At 37.8% G+C, this 22,837-nt stretch overlaps 1 protein-coding gene across 1 annotated transcript in view; it reads left to right on the top strand.

Annotated features, from left to right (window-relative positions):
- The window catches only part of EXOC3L1 (exocyst complex component 3 like 1), a 146,415-nt gene that overhangs the window by 10,306 nt on the left and 113,272 nt on the right, over window positions 1-22,837 (top strand). The window contains exons 3-5 of the mRNA XM_053702850.1: window positions 7,637-7,856; window positions 16,948-17,662; window positions 18,597-18,714. Coding sequence (XP_053558825.1) covers window positions 7,637-7,856; window positions 16,948-17,662; window positions 18,597-18,714 — 1,053 coding nt within the window. The remainder of the gene's footprint in view (window positions 1-7,636; window positions 7,857-16,947; window positions 17,663-18,596; window positions 18,715-22,837) is intronic.

The raw sequence follows: 22,837 nt of genomic DNA, 5'->3' as shown, positions 1-22,837 counted from the left end.
TTAAAAATGATCTTTTTATTATTCTTTCATATATTCAGATAGGGTGTATGTTTTCATACAAGTTTTTCCATATCTTTTCTATTATAAAATGTGCTTTGTTTTCATATTCTTAGCATGCACGTGTCTGCAGCATTTTGTGGTTGTGTTCATGCAAATGTAAAATATTGCAGAACTGTGGCCATATAGTGCTTGAGAAATGTGCATACTCATGTGGCTACCTTCCTGCTTTACAACAAAGGATACCAAGTAAATTTTATTATAGAAGTATTTAAAAAAAAAAAAAAAAATATATAATTCATAAAAGAAAAATGATTGGTTTCATGTCCCTTGAACTTTAAGTTCTGCTCAATTTTCTACTCTTTTGTCCTAAATAACGTTTTCACTGATCCTTATTAATAAAAAAATTCTGAATGATCCTCATGAGCGTATCTTAGGTTAATAAAAGTCTTTTTTTTTTTTTTTTATTGAGAAGAACAATTTATCTGAAACAATTTTTTAAATACTTCTTTTTTTATTGAGAACAATTTATCTGAAACAATTTTTTTGGTATGTGCATGTCTGCTAGTTTTAGATGTCAAGGATTTAATAAAAAAAAATGCATAAGTGCAATTTCTGCTAATAACCTAATGAGGTATAAAAAGATCTACTCTAATTTTCTGTGTTTTGAAAGCAAACAATAGATGTCTTACTATGAAGACGTGTAGCCTATTTAGGGCCAGATTACAAGTGGGGCGCTAAACTTTTAGCACGGGCAGGTTAGCACGTTAGTAAATTGTTTGCAAGCGAGGCATGATGTGTGCTAGCTTTAGGACTTTGAAAAACGCAACCACGTTAACCTCTTCTCCCTAAACTTAACTGAAGCTCACTTTAAAAAAAAACAAAAAAAACTAACATATCGGTTGTGCCCTAACCTGACACCGCGTAAGACCTACAGAGCTATATCCGAAGGTATATATGAATATTTTACATTCCAATGTTCTTCAAATAGGAGAAAATTTTCTTTTCATTTTTAAATAAATATGTGATGATTTTTTTGTAAAATATATATCTATACCTAAAATATAAGGAACAATTTTTCTGAGTGAATAACATTGGAATGTAAAATATTTACATTATTTACATTAAAAAAATTATTAAATATTTTAAAGTTTTAAGGTATTTGAGTGGAAAGGGCTTGTATGTGTGTATATATATATATATATATGTGTGTATATATATATATATATATATATATGTATATATATTCTCTCTCTCTCTCTCTCTCTATATATATATATATATATATGTGTGTGTGTGTGTGTATATATATATATATATGTGTATATATGTACGTATATACAATATAAACAAATAAATACACATATACAAATACACATAATATAATCACCCGTATACATATGTACTTATATACAGTATATATATATATATATATATATATATATATATATATATATATATATATATATATATATATATATATAATTTTTTTTTTTTTCTTTCATGTAATTAGCAAGAGTCCATGAGCTAGTGACGTATGGGATATACATTCCTACCAGGAGGGGCAAAGTTTCCCAAACCTCAAAATGCCTATAAATACACCCCTCACCACACCCACAATTCAGTTTTACAAACTTTGTTTGAAGTAAGTTTGTGCTAGATTCTACGTTGATATGCGCTCCGCAGCAAGTTGGAGCCCGGTTTTCCTCTCAGCGTGCAGTGAATGTCAGAGGGATGTGAGGAGAGTATTGCCTATTTGAATGCAGTGATCTCCTTCTACGGGGTCTATTTCATAGGTTCTCTGTTATCGGTCGTAGAGATTCATCTCTTACCTCCCTTTTCAGATCGACGATATACTCTTATTTATATACCATTACCTCTGCTGATTTTCGTTTCAGTACTGGTTTGGCTTTCTACAAACATGTAGATGAGTGTCCTGGGGTAAGTAAATCTTATTTTCTGTGACACTCTAAGCTATGGTTGGGCACTTTATTTATAAAGTTCTAAATATATGTATTCAAACATTTATTTGCCTTGACTCAGAATGTTCAACATTCCTTATTTTCAGACAGTCAGTTTCATATTTGGGATAATGCGTTTGAATCAATCATTTTTTCTTACCTTAAAAATTTGACTTTTTTTTTCCCTGTGGGCTGTTAGGCTCGCGGGGGCTGAAAATGTTTCATTTTATTGCGTCATTTTTGGCGCAGACTTTTTTGGCGCAAAAAATCTTTTCTGTTTCCGGCGTCATACGTGTCGCCGGAAGTTGCGTCATTTTTTGACGTTCTTTTTCGCCAAAAATGTCGGCGTTCCGGATGTGGCGTCATTTTTGCTTCTGGTTACTAGAAGCTTGTTTATTGGCATTTTTTCCCATTCCTGAAACTGTCATTTAAGGAATTTGATCAATTTTGCTTTATATGTTGTTTTTTCTCTTACATATTGCAAGATGTCTCACGTTGCATCTGAGTCAGAAGATACTTCAGGAAAATCGCTGTCTAGTGCTGGAACTACCAAAGCTAAGTGTATCTGCTGTAAACTTTTGGTAGCTATTCCTCCGGCTGTTGTTTGTATTAATTGTCATGACAAACTTGTTAAAGCAGATAATATTTACTTTAGTAATGTACCATTGCCTGTTGCAGTTCCCTCAACTTCTAAGGTGCAGAATGTTCCTGATAACATAAGAGATTTTGTTTCTGAATCCATCAAGAAGGCAATGTCTGTTATTTCTCCTTCTAGTAAACATAAAAAATCTTTTAAAACTTCTCTCTCTACAGATGAATTTTTAAATGAACATCATCATTCTGATTCTGATGACTCTTCTGGTTCAGAGAATTCTGTCTCAGAGATTGATGCTGATAAATCTTCATATTTATTTAAAATGGAATTTATTCGTTCTTTACTTAAAGAAGTACTAATTGCTTTAGAAATAGAGGATTCTGGTCCTCTTGATACTAATTCTAAACGTTTAGATAAGGTGTTTAAATCTCCTGTGGTTATTCCAGAAGTTTTTCCTGTTCCTAATGCTATTTCTGAAGTAATTTCCAGAGAATGGGATAAATTGGGTAATTCATTTACTCCTTCTAAACGTTTTAAGCAATTATATCCTGTGCCGTCTGACAGATTAGAATTTTGGGACAAAATCCCTAAAGTTGATGGGGATATTTCTACCCTTGCTAAACGTACTACTATTCCTACGTCAGATGGTACTTCGTTTAAAGATCCTTTAGATAGGAAAATTGAATCCTTTCTAAGAAAAGCTTATCTGTGTTCAGGTAATCTTCTTAGACCTGCTATATCTTTGGCTGATGTTGCTGCAGCTTCAACTTTTTGGTTGGAGACTTTAGCACAACAAGTAACAGATCATGATTCTCATAATATTATTATTCTTCTTCAGCATGCTAATAATTTTATCTGTGATGCCATTTTTGATATTATCAGAGTTGATGTCAGGTTTATGCCTCTAGCTATTTTAGCTAGGAGAGCTTTATGGCTTAAAACTTGGAATGCTGATATGGCTTCTAAATCAACTCTACTTTCCATTTCTTTCCAGGGTAACAAATTATTTGGTTCTCAGTTGGATTCCATTATCTCAACTGTTACTGGTGGGAAAGGAACTTTTTTACCACAGGATAAAAAATCTAAGGGTAAAAACAGGGCTAATAATCGTTTTCGTTCCTTTCGTTTCAACAAAGAACAAAAGCCTGATCCTTGATCCTCAGGAGCAGTTTCAGTTTGGAAACCATCTCCAGTCTGGAATAAATCCAAGCCTTCTAGAAAGGCAAAGCCTGCTTCTAAGTCCACATGAAGGTGCGGCCCTCATTCCAGCTCAGCTGGTAGGGGGCAGGTTACGTTTTTTCAAAGAAATTTGGATCAATTCTGTTCACAATCTTTGGATTCAGAACATTGTTTCAGAAGGGTACAGAATTGGTTTCAAGATGAAACCTCCTGCAAAGAGATGTTTTCTTTCCCGTGTCCCAGTAAATCCAGTGAAAGCTCAAGCATTTCTGAATTGTGTTTCAGATCTAGAGTTGGCTGGAGTAATTATGCCAGTTCCAGTTCTGGAACAGGGGATGGGGTTTTATTCAAATCTCTTCATTGTACCAAAGAAGGAGAATTCCTTCAGACCAGTTCTGGATCTAAAAATATTGAATCGTTATGTAAGGATACCAACGTTCAAAATGGTAACTGTAAGGACTATCTTGCCTTTTGTTCAGCAAGGGCATTATATGTCCACAATAGATTTACAGGATGCTTATCTGCATATTCCGATTCATCCAGATCATTATCAGTTCCTGAGATTCTCTTTTCTGGACAAGCATTACCAGTTTGTGGCTCTGCCGTTTGGCCTAGCTACAGCTCCAAGAATTTTTACAAAGGTTCTCGGTGCCCTTCTGTCTGTAATCAGAGAACAGGGTATTGTGGTATTTCCTTATTTGGATGATATCTTGGTACTTGCTCAGTCTTTACATTTAGCAGAATCTCATACGAATCGACTTGTGTTGTTTCTTCAAGATCATGGTTGGAGGATCAATTTACCAAAAAGTTCATTGATTCCTCAGACAAGGGTAACTTTTCTGGGTTTCCAGATAGATTCAGTGTCCATGACTCTGTCTTTAACAGACAAGAGACGTCTAAAATTGATTTCAGCTTGTCGAAACCTTCAGTCACAATCATTCCCTTCGGTAGCCTTATGCATGGAAATTCTAGGTCTTATGACTGCTGCATCGGACGTGATCCCCTTTGCTCGTTTTCACATGCGACCTCTTCAGCTCTGTATGCTGAATCAATGGTGCAGGGATTACACAAAGATATCTCAATTAATATCTTTAAAACCGATTGTACGACACTCTCTAACATGGTGGACAGATCACCATCGTTTAATTCAGGGGGCTTCTTTTGTGCTTCCGACCTGGACTGTAATTTCAACAGATGCAAGTCTCACAGGTTGGGGAGCTGTGTGGGGATCTCTGACGGCACAAGGAGTTTGGGAATCCCAGGAGGTGAGATTACCAATCAATATTTTGGAACTCCGTGCAATTTTCAGAGCTCTTCAGTCTTGGCCTCTTCTGAAGAGAGAATCGTTCATTTGTTTTCAGACAGACAATGTCACAACTGTGGCATACATCAATCATCAAGGAGGGACTCACAGTCCTCTGGCTATGAAAGAAGTATCTCGAATTCTGGTTTGGGCGGAATCCAGCTCCTGTCTAATCTCTGTGGTTCATATCCCAGGTATAGACAATTGGGAAGCGGATTATCTCAGTCGCCAAACGTTGCATCCGGGCGAATGGTCTCTTCACCCAGAGGTATTTCTTCAGATTGTTCAAATATGGGAGCTTCCAGAAATAGATCTGATGGCGTCTCATCTAAACAAGAAACTTCCCAGGTATCTGTCCAGATCCCGGGATCCTCAGGCGGAAGCAGTGGATGCATTATCACTTCCTTGGAAGTATCATCCTGCTTATATCTTTCCGCCTCTAGTTCTTCTTCCAAGAGTAATCTCCAAGATTCTGAAGGAATGCTCGTTTGTTCTGCTGGTAGCTCCGGCATGGCCTCACAGGTTTTGGTATGCGGATCTTGTCCGGATGGCCTCTTGCCAGCCGTGGACTCTTCCGCTACGACCAGACCTTCTGTCGCAAGGTCCTTTTTTCCATCAGGATCTCAAATCCTTAAATTTAAAGGTATGGAGATTGAACGCTTGATTCTTAGTCAAAGAGGTTTCTCTGACTCTGTGATTAATACTATGTTATAGGCTCGTAAATCTGTATCCAGAGAGATATATTATAGAGTCTGGAAGACTTATATTTCTTGGTGTCTTTCTCATCATTTTTCTTGGCATTCTTTTAGAATTCCAAGAATTTTACAGTTTCTTCAGGATGGTTTAGATAAAGGTTTGTCCGCAAGTTCCTTGAAAGGACAAATCTCTGCTCTTTCTGTTCTTTTTCACAGAAAGATTGCTAATCTTCCTGATATTCATTGTTTTGTACAAGCTTTGGTTCGTATAAAACCTGTCATTAAGTCAATTTCTCCTCCTTGGAGTTTGAATTTGGTTCTAGGGGCTCTTCAAGCTCCTCCGTTTGAACCTATGCATTCATTGGACATTAAATTACTTTCTTGGAAAGTTTTGTTCCTTTTGGCAATCTCTTCTGCCAGAAGAGTTTCTGAATTATCTGCTCTTTCTTGTGAGTCTCCTTTTCTGATTTTTCATCAGGATAAGGCAGTGTTGCGAACTTCTTTTGAATTTTTACCTAAAGTTGTGAATTCCAACAACATTAGTAGAGAAATTGTGGTTCCTTCATTATGTCCTAATCCTAAGAATTCTAAGGAGAAATCGTTACATTCTTTGGATGTTGTTAGAGCTTTGAAATATTATGTTGAAGCTACTAAGTCTTTCCGAAAGACTTCTAGTTTATTTGTTATCTTTTCCGGTTCTAGAAAAGGCCAGAAAGCTTCTGCCATTTTTTTAGCATCTTGGTTGAAATCTTTAATTCATCTTGCCTATGTTGAGTCGGGTAAAACTCCGCCTCAAAGGATTACAGCTCATTCTACTAGGTCAGTCTCTACTTCCTGGGCGTTTACGAATGAAGCTTCGATTGATCAGATTTGCAAAGCAGCAACTTGGTCCTCTTTGCATACTTTTACTAAATTCTACCATTTTGATGTATTTTCTTCTTCTGAAGCAGTTTTTGGTAGAAAAGTACTTCAGGCAGCGGTTTCAGTTTGAATCTTCTGCTTATGTTTTTCATTAAACTTTATTTTGGGTGTGGATTATTTTCAGCAGGAATTGGCTGTCTTTATTTTATCCCTCCCTCTCTAGTGACTCTTGCGTGGAAAGATCCACATCTTGGGTAATCATTATCCCATACGTCACTAGCTCATGGACTCTTGCTAATTACATGAAAGAAAACATAATTTATGTAAGAACTTACCTGATAAATTCATTTCTTTCATATAAGCAAGAGTCCATGAGGCCCACCCTTTTTTTGTGGTGGTTATGATTTTTGTATAAAGCACAATTATTCCAATTCCTTATTTTATATGCTTTCGCACTTTTTTTATCACCCCACTTCTTGGCTATTCGTTAAACTGAATTGTGAGTGTGGTGAGGGGTGTATTTATAGGCATTTTGAGGTTTGGGAAACTTTGCCCCTCCTGGTAGGAATGTATATCCCATACGTCACTAGCTCATGGACTCTTGCTAATATGAAAGAAATGAATTTATCAGGTAAGTTCTTACATAAATTATGTTGTTTTTTTTTTGTTTTTTTTCATTATAACCCTTTACAGTCAAAAACCTTGTCATATACCATATACCTTTTAACCTTTATAAATTGTTTTATTTATATGAATCATTTTTTATCAGAAACTGTATATGAGTGTAACACTTTGTTTTAATATACTTATGTTGTGATTGGTGCATTTTTATTTTACCACTTACACTTTACGTTAGTTCTTCAAATGTGCTAAGCATATGAGTGCACCTGTTTTCTTTCAACTTGTAATACTCACACACAAGTTAATGCATTCTCGATATTACTTATCGCAACCCGCTCTAACTTTAGCTCGCCACTTGTAATCTAGCCCTTAATTGGCATCTAGGAGCTTTTTTGTATTCTGCAGTATTAACACTGTGCTTTAGTCAGCAGTGCAATCTTACGTGGAAGGGGTAGAGCAAGGTGTATCACAGCTCCGCTCATCACTCACTGAGGTAAAAGAGGTGCAGAAATCTCTCAGAGAGGCTCAGGACATCTGGAAGGGCAGTGAGGAGCTTCTCACCAGTCTACAGCCGTTACGAAACCTGATGACCGAGCATGTGCAGCTGACGGTGGTTATCCAGAGCCTGCCATACATCTACACAGGTTAGACAAAATCATTCTTACTCCTTTCTCTACTTTTAGCAAAAATAAACTGAAAATGTTAACTAATATCATGGATCTAGATCTGAAAAGAAAAAACTCACATTAAAATGAAAATGTCTGTGTTCTAAGCAATGGAAATTGCATCCTGCCTTTATGTGAAATTTGCATTTCACCTAGAGATGTTCACAAAATAAGTATTTAAGACTATGGGGCATATTTATCAATGTGCGAGCGGACATGGTGCGAAGTAGTGTATCATGTTCGCCGCACATCAATAAATGCCGACAGCATACGCTGTCGGCATTTATCATTGCACCAGCAGTTCTTGTGAACTGCTGGTGCAATGCCGCCCCCTGCAGATTCGTGGCCAATCAGCCACTAGCAGGGGGTTTCAATCAACCCGATTGTATTCGATCTGGTTGATTTCTGTCCGCGGCTTCAGAGCAGGCAGATAAGTTATGGAGCAGCAGTCTTTAGACCACTGCTTCATAACTTCTGTTTCTGTCGAGCCTAAAGGCTCGCGCGGAAACAGGGGCATTAAGCTCCATACGGAGCTTGATAAATGGCCCCTATGTATTTATGAATGTTATCCTTATTCACCAAAACAGCCAGTTATCCAAATTGTATCACTTCACCTTTTTTTAATAGCCCTAACATGCTTGCTCTGTTTATCGTTTTGTTTCCATCATTTACAGACAGAGATATATCAGAAGTTCTTGTTTAGGGTTAATGTTGCTACCCAGCCAGTATCTTACCGACATAGCCACAATGTTTAAGGTTCAGGTCAATGTAGAAAAGAAAGATTATATATAGAAATAAAGGTCTTATTATCTGTGAAACCACTAAATGTTTTGTCTGAATCTAACTATAAGCAAATAAACGTTTAAAGTCAGTCCTAGCAACCTTAATTTCTGACTACAATTTTATACCATGTACCATGGCTGGTATTTTTTTTCTGAAAGAATTTTAGGGCTGATTATCTAAAGCTCTCTGGTCTGGCAAGAAGTCTCGTCAGTACTGTGAGGTCCTTCAAAGAGATTTAGAAAGGTAAATTTTAGCTTGAGAGCTGTTTATCCCGCTATGAAGGGTTCTGGATGTGAATGAGAGACACCTACATTATAATATAAGGTTAAAAAAAAATATAAAAATTGAGCAATTTCTCATAGTGAGCAGTTCAACCAATTCAGTGAAAGATACCCCAAGATAAATGCTGCTACTGATTCCAATCAGTCTAGTGTCAAGATGACTTAAATATGAAATAGTAATTTGTGATTTTGTTTGTTTAGTTTGTATAAAGTGTAAACTGAATTCTACCATGGCTGGGAGACAAAGAGGAAAGTTTTTTTTTATATACTGTTTACTGTTTTAAGAGAGATGGCCACAAAAATATTAAAAAATGTAAGGTCAATGCAAAACTGGATGCTTAAAATGAACCTTGGTATTTTGACAGTTTAAAGAAACAGCTGTTAGATGAAAAGATACAAAACAAATGAGAATATGGAGTGAGCCAGAAGCTTCAAGAGAACGTTTATTGGCTTAAATTCTCTTTTAAGAATTTATATCTCTTTTGTGTATAATGGATTCATCAGTTGTAAAGAAACACAAAAGGGACATCAAACGCTAAATACATTTCTTTCATGTAATTAGCAAGAGTCCATGACCTAGTGACGTATGGGATATACATTCCTACCAGGAGGGGCAAAGTTTCCCAAACCTCAAAATGCCTATAAATACACCCCTCACCACACCCACAATTCAGTTTTACAAACTTTGCCTCCTATGGAGGTGGTGAAGTAAGTTTGTGCTAGATTCTACGTTGATATGCGCTCCGCAGCAAGTTGGAGCCCGGTTTTCCTCTCAGCGTGCAGTGAATGTCAGAGGGATGTGAAGAGAGTATTGCCTATTTTGAATACAGTGATCTCCTTCTACGGGGTCTATTTCATAGGTTCTCTGTTATCGGTCGTAGAGATTCATCTCTTACCTCCCTTTTCAGATCGACGATATACTCTTATATATATACCATTACCTCTGCTGATTTTCGTTTCAGTACTGGTTTGGCTTTCTACAAACATGTAGATGAGTGTCCTGGGGTAAGTAAATCTTATTTTCTGTGACACTCTAAGCTATGGTTGGGCACTTTGTTTATAAAGTTCTAAATATATGTATTCAAACATTTATTTGCCTTGACTCAGGATGTTCAACATTCCTTATTTTCAGACAGTCAGTTTCATATTTGGGATAATGCATTTGAATCAATCATTTTTTCTTACCTTAAAAAATTTTGACTCTTTTTTCCCTGTGGGCTGTTAGGCTCGCGGGGGCTGAAAATGCTTCATTTTATTGCGTCATTCTAGGCACGGAATTTTTTGGCGCAAAAAATCTTTTCTGTTTCCGGCGTCATACGTGTCGCCGGAAGTTGCGTCATTTTTTGACGTCTTTTTGCGCCAAAAATGTCGGCGTTCTGGATGTGACGTCATTTTTGGTGCCAAAAAGCATTTAGGCGCCAAATAATGTGGGCGTCTTATTTGGCGCTAAAAAATATGGGCGTCGCTTTTGTCTCCACATTATTTCAGTCTCATTTTTTCTTTGCTTCTGGTTGCTAGAAGCTTGTTTATTGGCATTTTTCCCCATTCCTGAAACTGTCATTTAAGGAATTTGATCAATTTTGCTTTATATGTTGTTTTTTCTCTTACATATTGCAAGATGTCTCAGGTTGCATCCGAGTCAGAAGATACTTCAGGAAAATCGCTGTCTAGTGCTGGAACTACCAAAGCTAAGTGTATCTGCTGTAAACTTTTGGTAGCTATTCCTCCGGCTGTTGTTTGTATTAATTGTCATGACAAACTTGTTAATGCAGATAATATTTCCTTTAGTAATGTACCATTGCCTGTTGCAGTTCCTTCAACATCTAAGGTGCAGAATGTTCCTGATAACATAAGAGATTTTGTTTCTGAATCCATCAAGAAGGCTATGTCTGTTATTTCTCCTTCTAGTAAACATAAAAAATCTTTTAAAACTTCTCTCTCTACAGATGAATTTTTAAATGAACATCATCATTCTGATTCTGATGACTCTTCTGGTTCAGAGGATTCTGTCTCAGAGATTGATGCTGATAAATCTTCATATTTATTTAAAATGGAATTTATTCGTTCTTTACTTAAAGAAGTACTAATTGCTTTAGAAATAGAGGATTCTGGTCCTCTTGATACTAATTCTAAACGTTTAGATAAGGTCTTTAAATCTCCTGTGGTTATTCCAGAAGTTTTTCCTGTTCCTAATGCTATTTCTGAAGTAATTTCCAGAGAATGGGATAAATTGGGTAATTCATTTACTCCTTCTAAACGTTTTAAGCAATTATATCCTGTGCCGTCTGATAGATTAGAATTTTGGGACAAGATCCCTAAGGTTGATGGGGCTATTTCTACCCTTGCTAAACGTACTACTATTCCTACGTCAGATGGTACTTCGTTTAAGGATCCTTTAGATAGGAAAATTGAATCCTTTCTAAGAAAAGCTTATCTGTGTTCAGGTAATCTTCTTAGACCTGCTATATCATTGGCTGATGTTGCTGCAGCTTCAACTTTTTGGTTGGAAACTTTAGCGCAACAAGCAACAGATCATGATTCTCATAATATTATTATTCTTCTTCAACATGCTAATAATTTTATCTGTGATGCCATTTTTGATATTATCAGAGTTGATGTCAGGTTTATGTCTCTAGCTATTTTAGCTAGAAGAGCTTTATGGCTTAAAACTTGGAATGCTGATATGGCTTCTAAATCAACTCTACTTTCCATTTCTTTCCAGGGTAACAAATTATTTGGTTCTCAGTTGGATTCTATTATCTCAACTGTTACTGGTGGGAAAGGAACTTTTTTACCACAGGATAGAAAATCTAAGGGTAAAAACAGGGCTAATAATCGTTTTCGTTCCTTTCATTTCAACAAAGAACAAAAGCCTGATCCTTCATCCTCAGGAGCAGTTTCAGTTTGGAAACCATCTCCAGTCTGGAATAAATCCAAGCCTTCTAGAAAGGCAAAGCCAGCTTCTAAGTCCACATGAAGGTGCGGCCCTCATTCCAGCTCAGCTGGTAGGGGGCAGGTTACGTTTTTTCAAAGAAATTTGGATCAATTCTGTTCACAATCTTTGGATTCAGAACATTGTTTCAGAAGGGTACAGAATTGGTTTCAAGATGAGACCTCCTGCAAAGAGATTTTTTCTTTCCCGTGTCCCAGTAAATCCAGTGAAAGCTCAAGCATTTCTGAATTGTGTTTCAGATCTAGAGTTGGCTGGAGTAATTATGCCAGTTCCAGTTCTGGAACAGGGGATGGGGTTTTATTCAAATCTCTTCATTGTACCAAAGAAGGAGAATTCCTTCAGACCAGTTCTGGATCTAAAAATATTGAATCGTTATGTAAGGATACCAACATTCAAAATGGTAACTGTAAGGACTATCTCTCCTTTTGTTCAGCAAGGGCATTATATGTCCACAATAGATTTACAGGATGCATATCTGCATATTCCGATTCATCCAGATCATTATCAGTTCCTGAGATTCTCTTTTCTGGACAAGCATTACCAGTTTGTGGCTCTGCCGTTTGGCCTAGCTACAGCTCCAAGAATTTTTACAAAGGTTCTCGGTGCCCTTCTGTCTGTAATCAGAGAACAGGGTATTGTGGTATTTCCTTATTTGGACGATATTTTGGTACTTGCTCAGTCTTTACATTTAGCAGAATCTCATACGAATCGACTTGTGTTGTTTCTTCAAGATCATGGTTGGAGGATCAATTCACCAAAAAGTTCATTAATTCCTCAGACAAGGGTAACCTTTCTGGGTTTCCAGATAGATTCAGTGTCCATGACTCTGTCTTTAACAGACAAGAGACGTCTAAAATTGATTTCAGCTTGTCGAAACCTTCAGTCACAATCATTCCCTTCGGTAGCCTTATGCATGGAAATTCTAGGTCTTATGACTGCTGCATCGGACGCGATCCCCTTTGCTCGTTTTCACATGCGACCTCTTCAGCTCTGTATGCTGAATCAATGGTGCAAGGATTACACAAAGATATCTCAATTAATATCTTTAAAACCGATTGTACGACACTCTCTAACGTGGTGGACAGATCACCATCGTTTAATTCAGGGGGCTTCTTTTGTGCTTCCGACCTGGACTGTAATTTCAACAGATGCAAGTCTCACAGGTTGGGGAGCTGTGTGGGGATCTCTGACGGCACAAGGAGTTTGGGAATCTCAGGAGGTGAGATTACCGATCAATATTTTGGAACTCCGTGCAATTTTCAGAGCTCTTCAGTCTTGGCCTCTTCTAAAGAGAGAATCGTTCATTTGTTTTCAGACAGACAATGTCACAACTGTGGCATACATCAATCATCAAGGAGGGACTCACAGTCCTCTGGCTATGAAAGAAGTATCTTGAATTTTGGTTTGGGCGGAATCCAGCTCCTGTCTAATCTCTGCGGTTCATATCCCAGGTATAGACAATTGGGAAGCGGATTATCTCAGTCGCCAAACGTTGCATCCGGGCGAATGGTCTCTTCACCCAGAGGTATTTCTTCAGATTGTTCAAATGTGGGAGCTTCCAGAGATAGATCTGATGGCGTCTCATCTAAACAAGAAACTTCCCAGGTATCTGTCCAGATCCCGGGATCCTCAGGCGGAAGCAGTGGATGCATTATCACTTCCTTGGAAGTATCATCCTGCCTATATCTTTCCGCCTCTAGTTCTTCTTCCAAGAGTAATCTCCAAGATTCTGAAGGAATGCTCGTTTGTTCTGCTGGTAGCTCCGGCATGGCCTCACAGGTTTTGGTATGCGGATCTTGTCCGGATGGCCTCTTGCCATCCGTGGACTCTTCCGCTACGACCAGACCTTCTGTCGCAAGGTCCTTTTTTCCATCAGGATCTCAAATCCTTAAATTTAAAGGTATGGAGATTGAACACTTGATTCTTGGTCAAAGAGGTTTCTCTGACTCTGTGATTAATACTATGTTACAGGCTCGTAAATCTGTATCCAGAGAGATATATTATAGAGTCTGGAAGACTTATATTTCTTGGTGTCTTTCTCATCATTTTTCTTGGCATTCTTTTAGAATTCCGAGAATTTTACAGTTTCTTCAGGATGGTTTAGATAAAGGTTTATCCGCAAGTTCTTTGAAAGGACAAATCTCTGCTCTTTCTGTTCTGTTCTGATATTCATTGTTTTGTACAAGCTTTGGTTCGTATAAAACCTGTCATTAAGTCAATTTCTCCTCCTTGGAGTTTGAATTTGGTTCTGGGGGCTCTTCAAGCTCCTCCGTTTGAACCTATGCATTCTTTGGACATTAAATTACTTTCTTGGAAGTTTTGTTCCTTTTGGCGATCTCTTCTGCCAGAAGAGTCTCTGAACTATCTGCTCTTTCTTGTGAGTCTCCTTTTCTGATTTTTCATCAGGATAAGGCGGTGTTGCGAACTTCTTTTGAATTTTTACCTAAAGTTGTGAATTCCAACAACATTAGTAGAGAAATTGTGGTTCCTTCATTATGTCCTAATCCTAAGAATTCTAAGGAGAAATCGTTGCATTCTTTGGATGTTGTTAGAGCTTTAAAATATTATGTTGAAGCTACTAAGTCTTTCCGAAAGACTTCTAGTTTATTTGTTATCTTTTCCGGTTCTAGAAAAGGCCAGTAAGCTTCTGCCATTTCTTTGGCATCTTGGTTGAAATCTTTAATTCATCTTGCCTATGTTGAGTCGGGTAAAACTCTGCCTCAAAGGATTACAGCTCATTCTACTAGGTCAGTTTCTACTTCCTGGGCGTTTAGGAATGAGGCTTCGGTTGATCAGATTTGCAAGGCAGCAACTTGGTCCTCTTTGCATACTTTTACTAAATTCTACCATTTTGATGTATTTTCTTCTTCTGAAGCAGTTTTTGGTAGAAAAGTACTTCAGGCAGTGGTTTCAGTTTGAATCTTCTGCTTATGTTTTTCATTAAACTTTATTTTGGGTGTGGATTATTTTCAGCAGGAATTGGCTGTCTTTATTTTATCCCTCCCTCTCTAGTGACTCTTGCGTGGAAAGATCCACATCTTGGGTAATCATTATCCCATACGTCACTAGCTCATGGACTCTTGCTAATTACATGAAAGAAAACATAATTTATGTAAGAACTTACCTGATAAATTCATTTCTTTCATATTAGCAAGAGTCCATGAGGCCCGCCCTTTTTTGTGGTGGTTATGATTTTTTTGTATAAAGCACAATTATTCCAATTCCTTATTTTATATGCTTTCGCACTTTTTTCTTATCACCCCACTTCTTGGCTATTCGTTAAACTGAATTGTGGGTGTGGTGAGGGGTGTATTTATAGGCATTTTGAGGTTTGGGAAACTTTGCCCCTCCTGGTAGGAATGTATATCCCATACGTCACTAGCTCATGGACTCTTGCTAATATGAAAGAAATTAATTTATCAGGTAAGTTCTTACATAAATTATGTTTTTATAAGTGTAGTATTGAGATTATTCCTCACCTCCTCCTTCTAGTCACGGGTGGCGCCATGTTGAAATCTAGCTTTATTATTATGAGGTATTTGTAGAGCGCCAACAGATTCTGCAGCGCTAACTTTCACTGGTTTCCAGTGATGATTTGTCTGCACATGTGCAGCAACTCTCCTTTAGATACCTGGATTGAAGGTTAAAAAATGGCGGCACCCATGTTTAGAGAGAGGTGCAGGAAATCTTTCAAATGTTGCAACAAATAAAAAATACAAAACAGTATAAGATTTCATGGGAACTTGAAAATTGATATTCAAAAATTAAAGGGATAATGAACCCAAATTGTTTCTTTCATGAGTCAGATAGAGCATGCAATTTTAAGCAACTTTCTAATTGACTCCTATTATCAATTTATCTTCGTTATCTTGGTATCTTTATTTGAAAAAGCAGGAATGTAAGCTTTTGAGCCGGTGTCGTGTCGAAATAACCCCTCGGAACGTGGAACTCAATCCATTGGTTTGCGCATGCGCAACTCCCGCAGCCAACATACTTGAAATTTCTAACACGAATACCGCGCATGCACACATTGCCCATCAGATATTGCTACCGCAACTCTTGTCTTTTAAGTCCCTTGATAAGAAATCCTGCAGGTCTGGCCCATTCTGAATAAAATCTTTCTTTTCATCAGGCAAACTACCCCAACCTCTGTACTGGATGTTAATATCTGTTAAATGAAAAACAAACAAGTAAAGGCATATTTAGACATTAAAATTTATTCAGAATGGGCCAGACCTGCAGGATTTCTTATCAGGGGACTTAAAAGACAAGAGTTTGTAGTCTGAGTACAGAGGCAACTTAAAGTGACATATAGGAGACAACCCGCTGGGAAGTCATTGTGCGCATGCGTGCTGACAGAGGTTCCACATTCCGACGGTCAATCTAGTATATCTGTGGTAGCAATATCCAATGGGCAATGTGTGCATGCGCGGTATTCGTGTTAGGAATTCCAAGCATGTTGCGCTGCGGGAGTTGCAACCCTCCCGAAGTGACGGGGTTCCACATTCTGAGGGGTTTGATATTTCGACACAACACCAGCCCTGGATAGCGCTTGCTGATTGGTGGCTGCATTTAGTGAGTAAGAAAAAAAAAACAATCTTACCTGCTGTTATTTTAGATTTTCTGTTCTGTATGACTACATCTACAAAAATTTAAACGGTTGATTTAAAAGAACATCTCGCGGAAGACATTATATTGATGAAGGTGTTGTTTTTATATAGCTATTTGATTTGGTGAATAATGTAGTGGAATATAGACAAGAAAAATAAAATTATGGCAAGTAATATCTATTTCTGGAATTGTGTAAAAGCCGGATCCTGACGGTTCTTGCCAGATATGGATCCGGCAGGATCCGGCTTTTTGTCTATAAAAGAGTTGGTTAAGAAATGGCTTAGATGTTTTTGTGTAAAATATTGTTGAATCCAGAAGTGTCTGGATGTGTTTTTGTGGAAAACACTTACATTTGTGTGTATCTCTCTATTTATAAGGGTCCAGCAATTTATTTACTTTGCAGATACAGATCACTATATGTTGTAACTCTCTCTTTTTACAGTTCCAGAAATTATTTGTCAGACTCAAAGTCTTATTAATAGCCAACATTTCCTGGAAGTTCACCTCCATTTAAGGGAACTGGAAAGTCTACGGGATGATGTTCTGTATCGACTGCAGAGGGTAAGCCCTGCAACAGAAAGCACCAATTGCACTTCTAATTACAATACAGATGCAGCTAAGCTGGTTCAGGAGTTCTTTGCTGGGGTGCAGGAGCTGAGTGAGGAGTTGGGTCGCACTCTGTTCTCTCTAGCCCACTCGGCAATGAGCTTGGCTTCCTCTGATCCGACTACCCTAGTCTCTGCTGTCCGCATAATTGAACGTGAAGAGAATCTGGATGCTGCAGAGTCAAGGGGACCACAACGACACCCATGGAAACCCCCAGGGCGACCCAAGCAATGGAAAAATGGCTTTCTTCAAGGTCTTGAGAGAGGGGTGTGTGAGAGGTTGATAGGCTCTAGCTTGGAGGAAGAGGAGAATATTAACCCAACAGCTTTGGCAAAACATTTAAAAGAACTACAGGGTCGTGCTTTGGAAGAACTTCGTGTTACATCTTCTGTGCTTGCTCCCTGTTTTCCCCCGCATTACGATGTGTGTCGAACTGTGGGTATGATGTGTAATCGTGTCATTTCTCGTCATGTTCGTGATATACTGAACTTTAAACTGTCCCACTCTGCATTATATCAAGTTCTACACTGGACTATTATTGTATACCCCAGGTAAAGGAGATTATCTCAAAATATGCTAAAGCTTAGATGTAGCTTTGTATGACTGTGAGCATTCCTTTTTTTTTATTATATAACTATACAAAGAAGAAAAATAATAAATGGTGACAATAGAAATAACAATCAATGATTACATGGCCAGTATGATAGGCCTAAAGATCAATAATCTTCAAGAAAGCAAAATAAAAAGTGATGAGCTTTGCAACAATAATTAAGCCTCTAGGACAGTGCTTTCCAAACTGTGTGTCCTGACACATTAGTGTGTCAGCTGCAGTGTGTAGGTGTGTCCCTGCTTCAGCACAATTTTTGTTTAATTTAAAATTCTTTTTAAATTTTTGTTTGGTTTCCGACTTTTTTTGTTGTTGCAGCTAGCTCCCAGTAATGCATTGCTGCTCCTGCTCTTTATATATGGATAGGAAGTTGAAGCTTAAAATGCTTGATGATGAAATGCGGGTGTCTTTTTCTAATATTCCACTAAATATTCAGAAACTGTGTTTATCCCATCAACCTCATACATCCCATTAAAATAGTAAGAAGCTATTGGTTTTAAACTTTTTTTTAATTCTTGCACATACATACTGTTACTTGTAAATATATTTAGTTATTATATCATTTATGTATGTGTCTGTATTTATTAAAATAAGTTAGTTTAACCTCCTGTTTGCTAGTACAACTGAATTACTGTATCTCAAAATGATGTAGGTCTAAAAAGAGTGTCACCAACATGAAAAGTTTGGAAAGCTCTGCTCTAGGATGTCATGTTGTGGTATGTGCATAGCTTTGGGAATTCTGCTGTGTGCAGCATCATATTGCTGTATACAGCTGTATGAATTACAGGACCACTTTCAGTTTCTCATATGAATATAGATGCAATTAGTTTTGAACAAAGTTTCCAAATTCCAGAAATATATTTAAATGTATATTACAGTGAGGAGATGATGGGACATCCTGATGTGTCTCCTGAGGTGGATTTGCAAGAACTTGGACCTCTTATTTCTTCTAAAGCATTGGAAGAACAGCTGAATCGTTATACTCGCAGTGTAAGGGTGAGTGTTATCTATGGTCACAGCTGTGCTAACCACTAATCTGCTTATTTAATTTTATAATAGAAAGTCGACGCGCTCACTTGACACTCACGTGCACAATTGAATTTAACGCGCGCCTTGTTATCGCAACTTCAGAGCTCTGGTTAACTGTTACATGAGTCAAAAAACATAAAAATACATTTGACAGAACAGTTAAAAGGGACATAATACCCAAATGTTTAAACACTTGAAACTGATGCAGCATAGCTGTAAAAAGCTGACTAGAAAATATCACCTGAACATCTCTATGTAAAAAAGGAAGATATTTTACCTCAAAAGTTTCTCAGTAGCCACATCCCATTGTAAAGGACTTCTAAGCAGCAAATCAGTATGTCTGTCCCGGGACAGCTGAAGGAGTGAGCCTCGTGCACTCTCATGTTATTTCCCTCTTCAGTGTAAGGAAATTTACAATGAAATCTCATGTGAGTTAAGTGAAATCTCATGAGATCACAGTAAAAGAGTTCATGACCTCAGCACTGTTGATGCTGATTGGCTGCTATTAATTTCTTCATTTTTTTTTTTACCTGCAGCTGGGCAGTAACTGAGTACAACGTTTTACACAGAACTTACTCTGCTGAGCGGAGGAAATTGCGATGTAAAATATCTTCCTTTTTTTACATAGAGATGCTCAGGTAATATTTTCCTGTCAGCTTTTTACAGTTATACTGCATTAGTTTCAAGTGATTTAGCATATGAGTATTATGTCCCTTTAATAACAGTCTGATAAAAATTATTTTTAAAAAGTTGTAATGGTTCAAAGCTATGAGGTTCTCAGGAGTTATAAGAAAAAGGTTTTAACATAGAGATACAAATACATGTCTAAATATGTGTATGTGTGTGTATATGTATATATATGTGTGTACTTATGTATTTCTGTGTTTACTGTATATTTACTGTACATATTTCAGACCAATGTTCTTCACTAACAGGATAATGTCCTTTTTTCTTTCATGTAATTAGCAAGAGTCCATGAGCTAGTGACGTATGGGATATACATTCCTACCAGGAGGGGCAAAGTTTCCCAAACCTCAAAATGCCTATAAATACACCCCTCACCACACCCACAAATCAGTTTTACAAACTTTGCCTCCTATGGAGGTGGTGAAGTAAGTTTGTGCTAGATTCTACGTTGATATGCGCTCCGCAGCAGGTTGGAGCCCGGTTTTCCTCTCAGCGTGCAGTGAATGTCAGAGGGATGTGAGGAGAGTATTGCCTATTTGAATTCAATGATCTCCTTCTACGGGGTCTATTTCATAGGTTCTCTGTTATCGGTCGTAGAGATTCATCTCTTACCTCCCTTTTCAGATCGACGATATACTCTTATATATACCATTACCTCTACTGATTTTCGTTTCAGTACTGGTTTGGCTTTCTACAACATGTAGATGAGTGTCCTGGGGTAAGTAAGTCTTATTTTCTGTGACACTCTAAGCTATGGTTGGGCACTTTTTTATAAAGTTCTAAATATATGTATTCAAACATTTATTTGCCTTGTTCAATGTTCCTTATTTCAGACAGTCAGTTTCATATTTGGGATAATGCATATGATTAAATCAATTTTTTCTTACCGTAAAATTTGACTTTTTTCCCTGTGGGCTGTTAGGCTCGCGGGGGCTGAAAATGCTTCATTTTATTGCGTCATTCTTGGCGCTGACTTTTTTGGCGTAAAATTTTTTTTTCTGTTTCCGGCGTCATACGTGTCGCCGGAAGTTGTGTCATTTTTGACTTTTTTCCACCAAAAGTGTCGGCGTTCCGGATGTGGTGTCATTTTTGTCGCCAAAAGCATTTAGGCGCCAAATAATGTGGGCGTCTTTTTTGGCGCTAAAAAAATATGGGCGTCACTATTGTCTCCACATTATTTAAGTCTCATTATTTATTGCTTCTGGTTGCTAGAAGCTTGTTCACTGGCATTTTTTCCCATTCCTGAAACTGTCATTTAAGGAATTTGATCAATTTTGCTTTATATGTTGTTTTTTTCTATTACATATTGCAAGATGTCCCACGTTGACACTGAGTCAGAAGATACTTCTGGAAAATCGCTGCCTGGTGCTGGATCTACCAAAGTTAAGTGTATCTGCTGTAAACTTGTGGTATCTGTTCCTCCAGCTGTTGTTTGTACTGATTGTCATGACAAACTTGTTAATGCAGATAATATTTCCTTTAGTAATGTTACATTACCTGTTGCTGTTCCGTCAACATCTAATACTCAGAGTGTTCCTGATAACATAAGAGATTTTGTTTCTAAATCCATTAAGAAGGCTATGTCTGTTATTCCTCCTTCTAGTAAACGTAAAAAGTCTTTTAAAACTTCTCATTTTTCAGATGAATTTTTAAATGAACATCATCATTCTGATAATGGTTCTTCTGGTTCAGAGGATTCTGTCTCAGAGGTTGATGCTGATAAATCTTCATATTTATTTAAAATGGAATTTATTCGTTCTTTACTTAAAGAAGTCCTAATTGCATTAGAAATAGAGGATTCTGGTCCTCTTGATACTAAATCTAAACGTTTAAATAAGGTTTTTAAATCTCCTGTAGTTATTCCAGAAGTTTTTCCTGTCCCTGATGCTATTTCTGAAGTAATTTCCAGGGAATGGAATAATTTGGGTAATTCATTTACTCCTTCTAAACGTTTTAAGCAATTATATCCTGTGCCATCTGACAGATTAGAGTTTTGGGACAAAATCCCTAAGGTTGATGGGGCTGTCTCTACTCTTGCTAAGCGTACTACTATTCCTACGGCAGATAGTACTTCCTTTAAGGATCCTTTAGATAGGAAAATTGAATCCTTTCTAAGAAAAGCTTACTTGTGTTCAGGTAATCTTCTTAGACCTGCTATATCTTTAGCGGATGTTGCTGCAGCTTCAATTTTTTGGTTAGAAGCTTTAGCGCAACAAGTAACAGATCATAATTCTCATAGCATTATTAATAGATCATGGTTGGAGGATCAATTTACCAAAAAGTTCATTGATTCCTCAGACAAGGGTACCCTTTTTAGGTTTCCAGATAGATTCAGTATCCATGACTCTGTCTTTGACAGACAAGAGACGTCTAAAATTGATATCAGCTTGTCGAAACCTTCAGTCACAATCATTCCCTTCGGTAGCCTTATGCATGGAAATTCTAGGTCTTATGACTGCTGCATCGGACGCGATCCCCTTTGCTCGTTTTCACATGCGACCTCTTCAGCTCTGTATGCTGAACCAGTGGTGCAGGGATTACACAAAGATATCTCAATATCTTTAAAACCGATTGTACGACACTCTCTGACGTGGTGGACAGATCACCATCGTTTAGTTCAGGGGGCTTCTTTTGTTCTTCCGACCTGGACTGTAATTTCAACAGATGCAAGTCTTACAGGTTGGGGAGCTGTGTGGGGGTCTCTGACAGCACAAGGGGTTTGGGAATCTCAGGAGGTGAGATTACCGATCAATATTTTGGAACTCCGTGCAATTTTCAGAGCTCTTCAGTCATGGCCTCTTCTAAAGAGAGAATCGTTCATTTGTTTTCAGACAGACAATGTTACAACTGTGGCATACATCAATCATCAAGGAGGGACTCACAGTCCTCTGGCCATGAAAGAAGTATCTCGAATTCTGGTATGGGCGGAATCCAGCTCCTGTCTAGTTTCTGCGGTTCATATCCCAGGTATAGACAATTGGGAAGCGGATTATCTCAGTCGCCAAACGTTACATCCGGGCGAATGGTCTCTTCACCCAGAGGTATTTCTTCAGATTGTTCAAATGTGGGGACTTCCAGAAATAGATCTGATGGCCTCTCATCTAAACAAGAAACTTCCCAGGTATCTGTCCAGATCCAGGGATCCTCAAGCGGAAGCAGTGGATGCATTGTCACTTCCTTGGAAGTATCATCCTGCTTATATCTTTCCGCCTCTAGTTCTTCTTCCAAGAGTAATCTCCAAGATTCTGAAGGAATGCTCGTTTGTTCTGCTGGTAGCTCGAGCATGGCCTCACAGGTTTTGGTATGCGGATCTTGTCCGGATGGCCTCTTGCCAACCGTGGACTCTTCCGTTAAGACCAGACCTTCTGTCGCAAGGTCCTTTTTTCCATCAGGATCTCAAATC

This window comes from Bombina bombina, chromosome 1 (genome assembly GCF_027579735.1).
Source record: "Bombina bombina isolate aBomBom1 chromosome 1, aBomBom1.pri, whole genome shotgun sequence".
NCBI classification, from domain to species: domain Eukaryota; kingdom Metazoa; phylum Chordata; class Amphibia; order Anura; family Bombinatoridae; genus Bombina; species Bombina bombina.
Note: the sequence above shows the minus strand (reverse complement) of the source record. Positions and strands in the feature narration are given on the sequence as shown.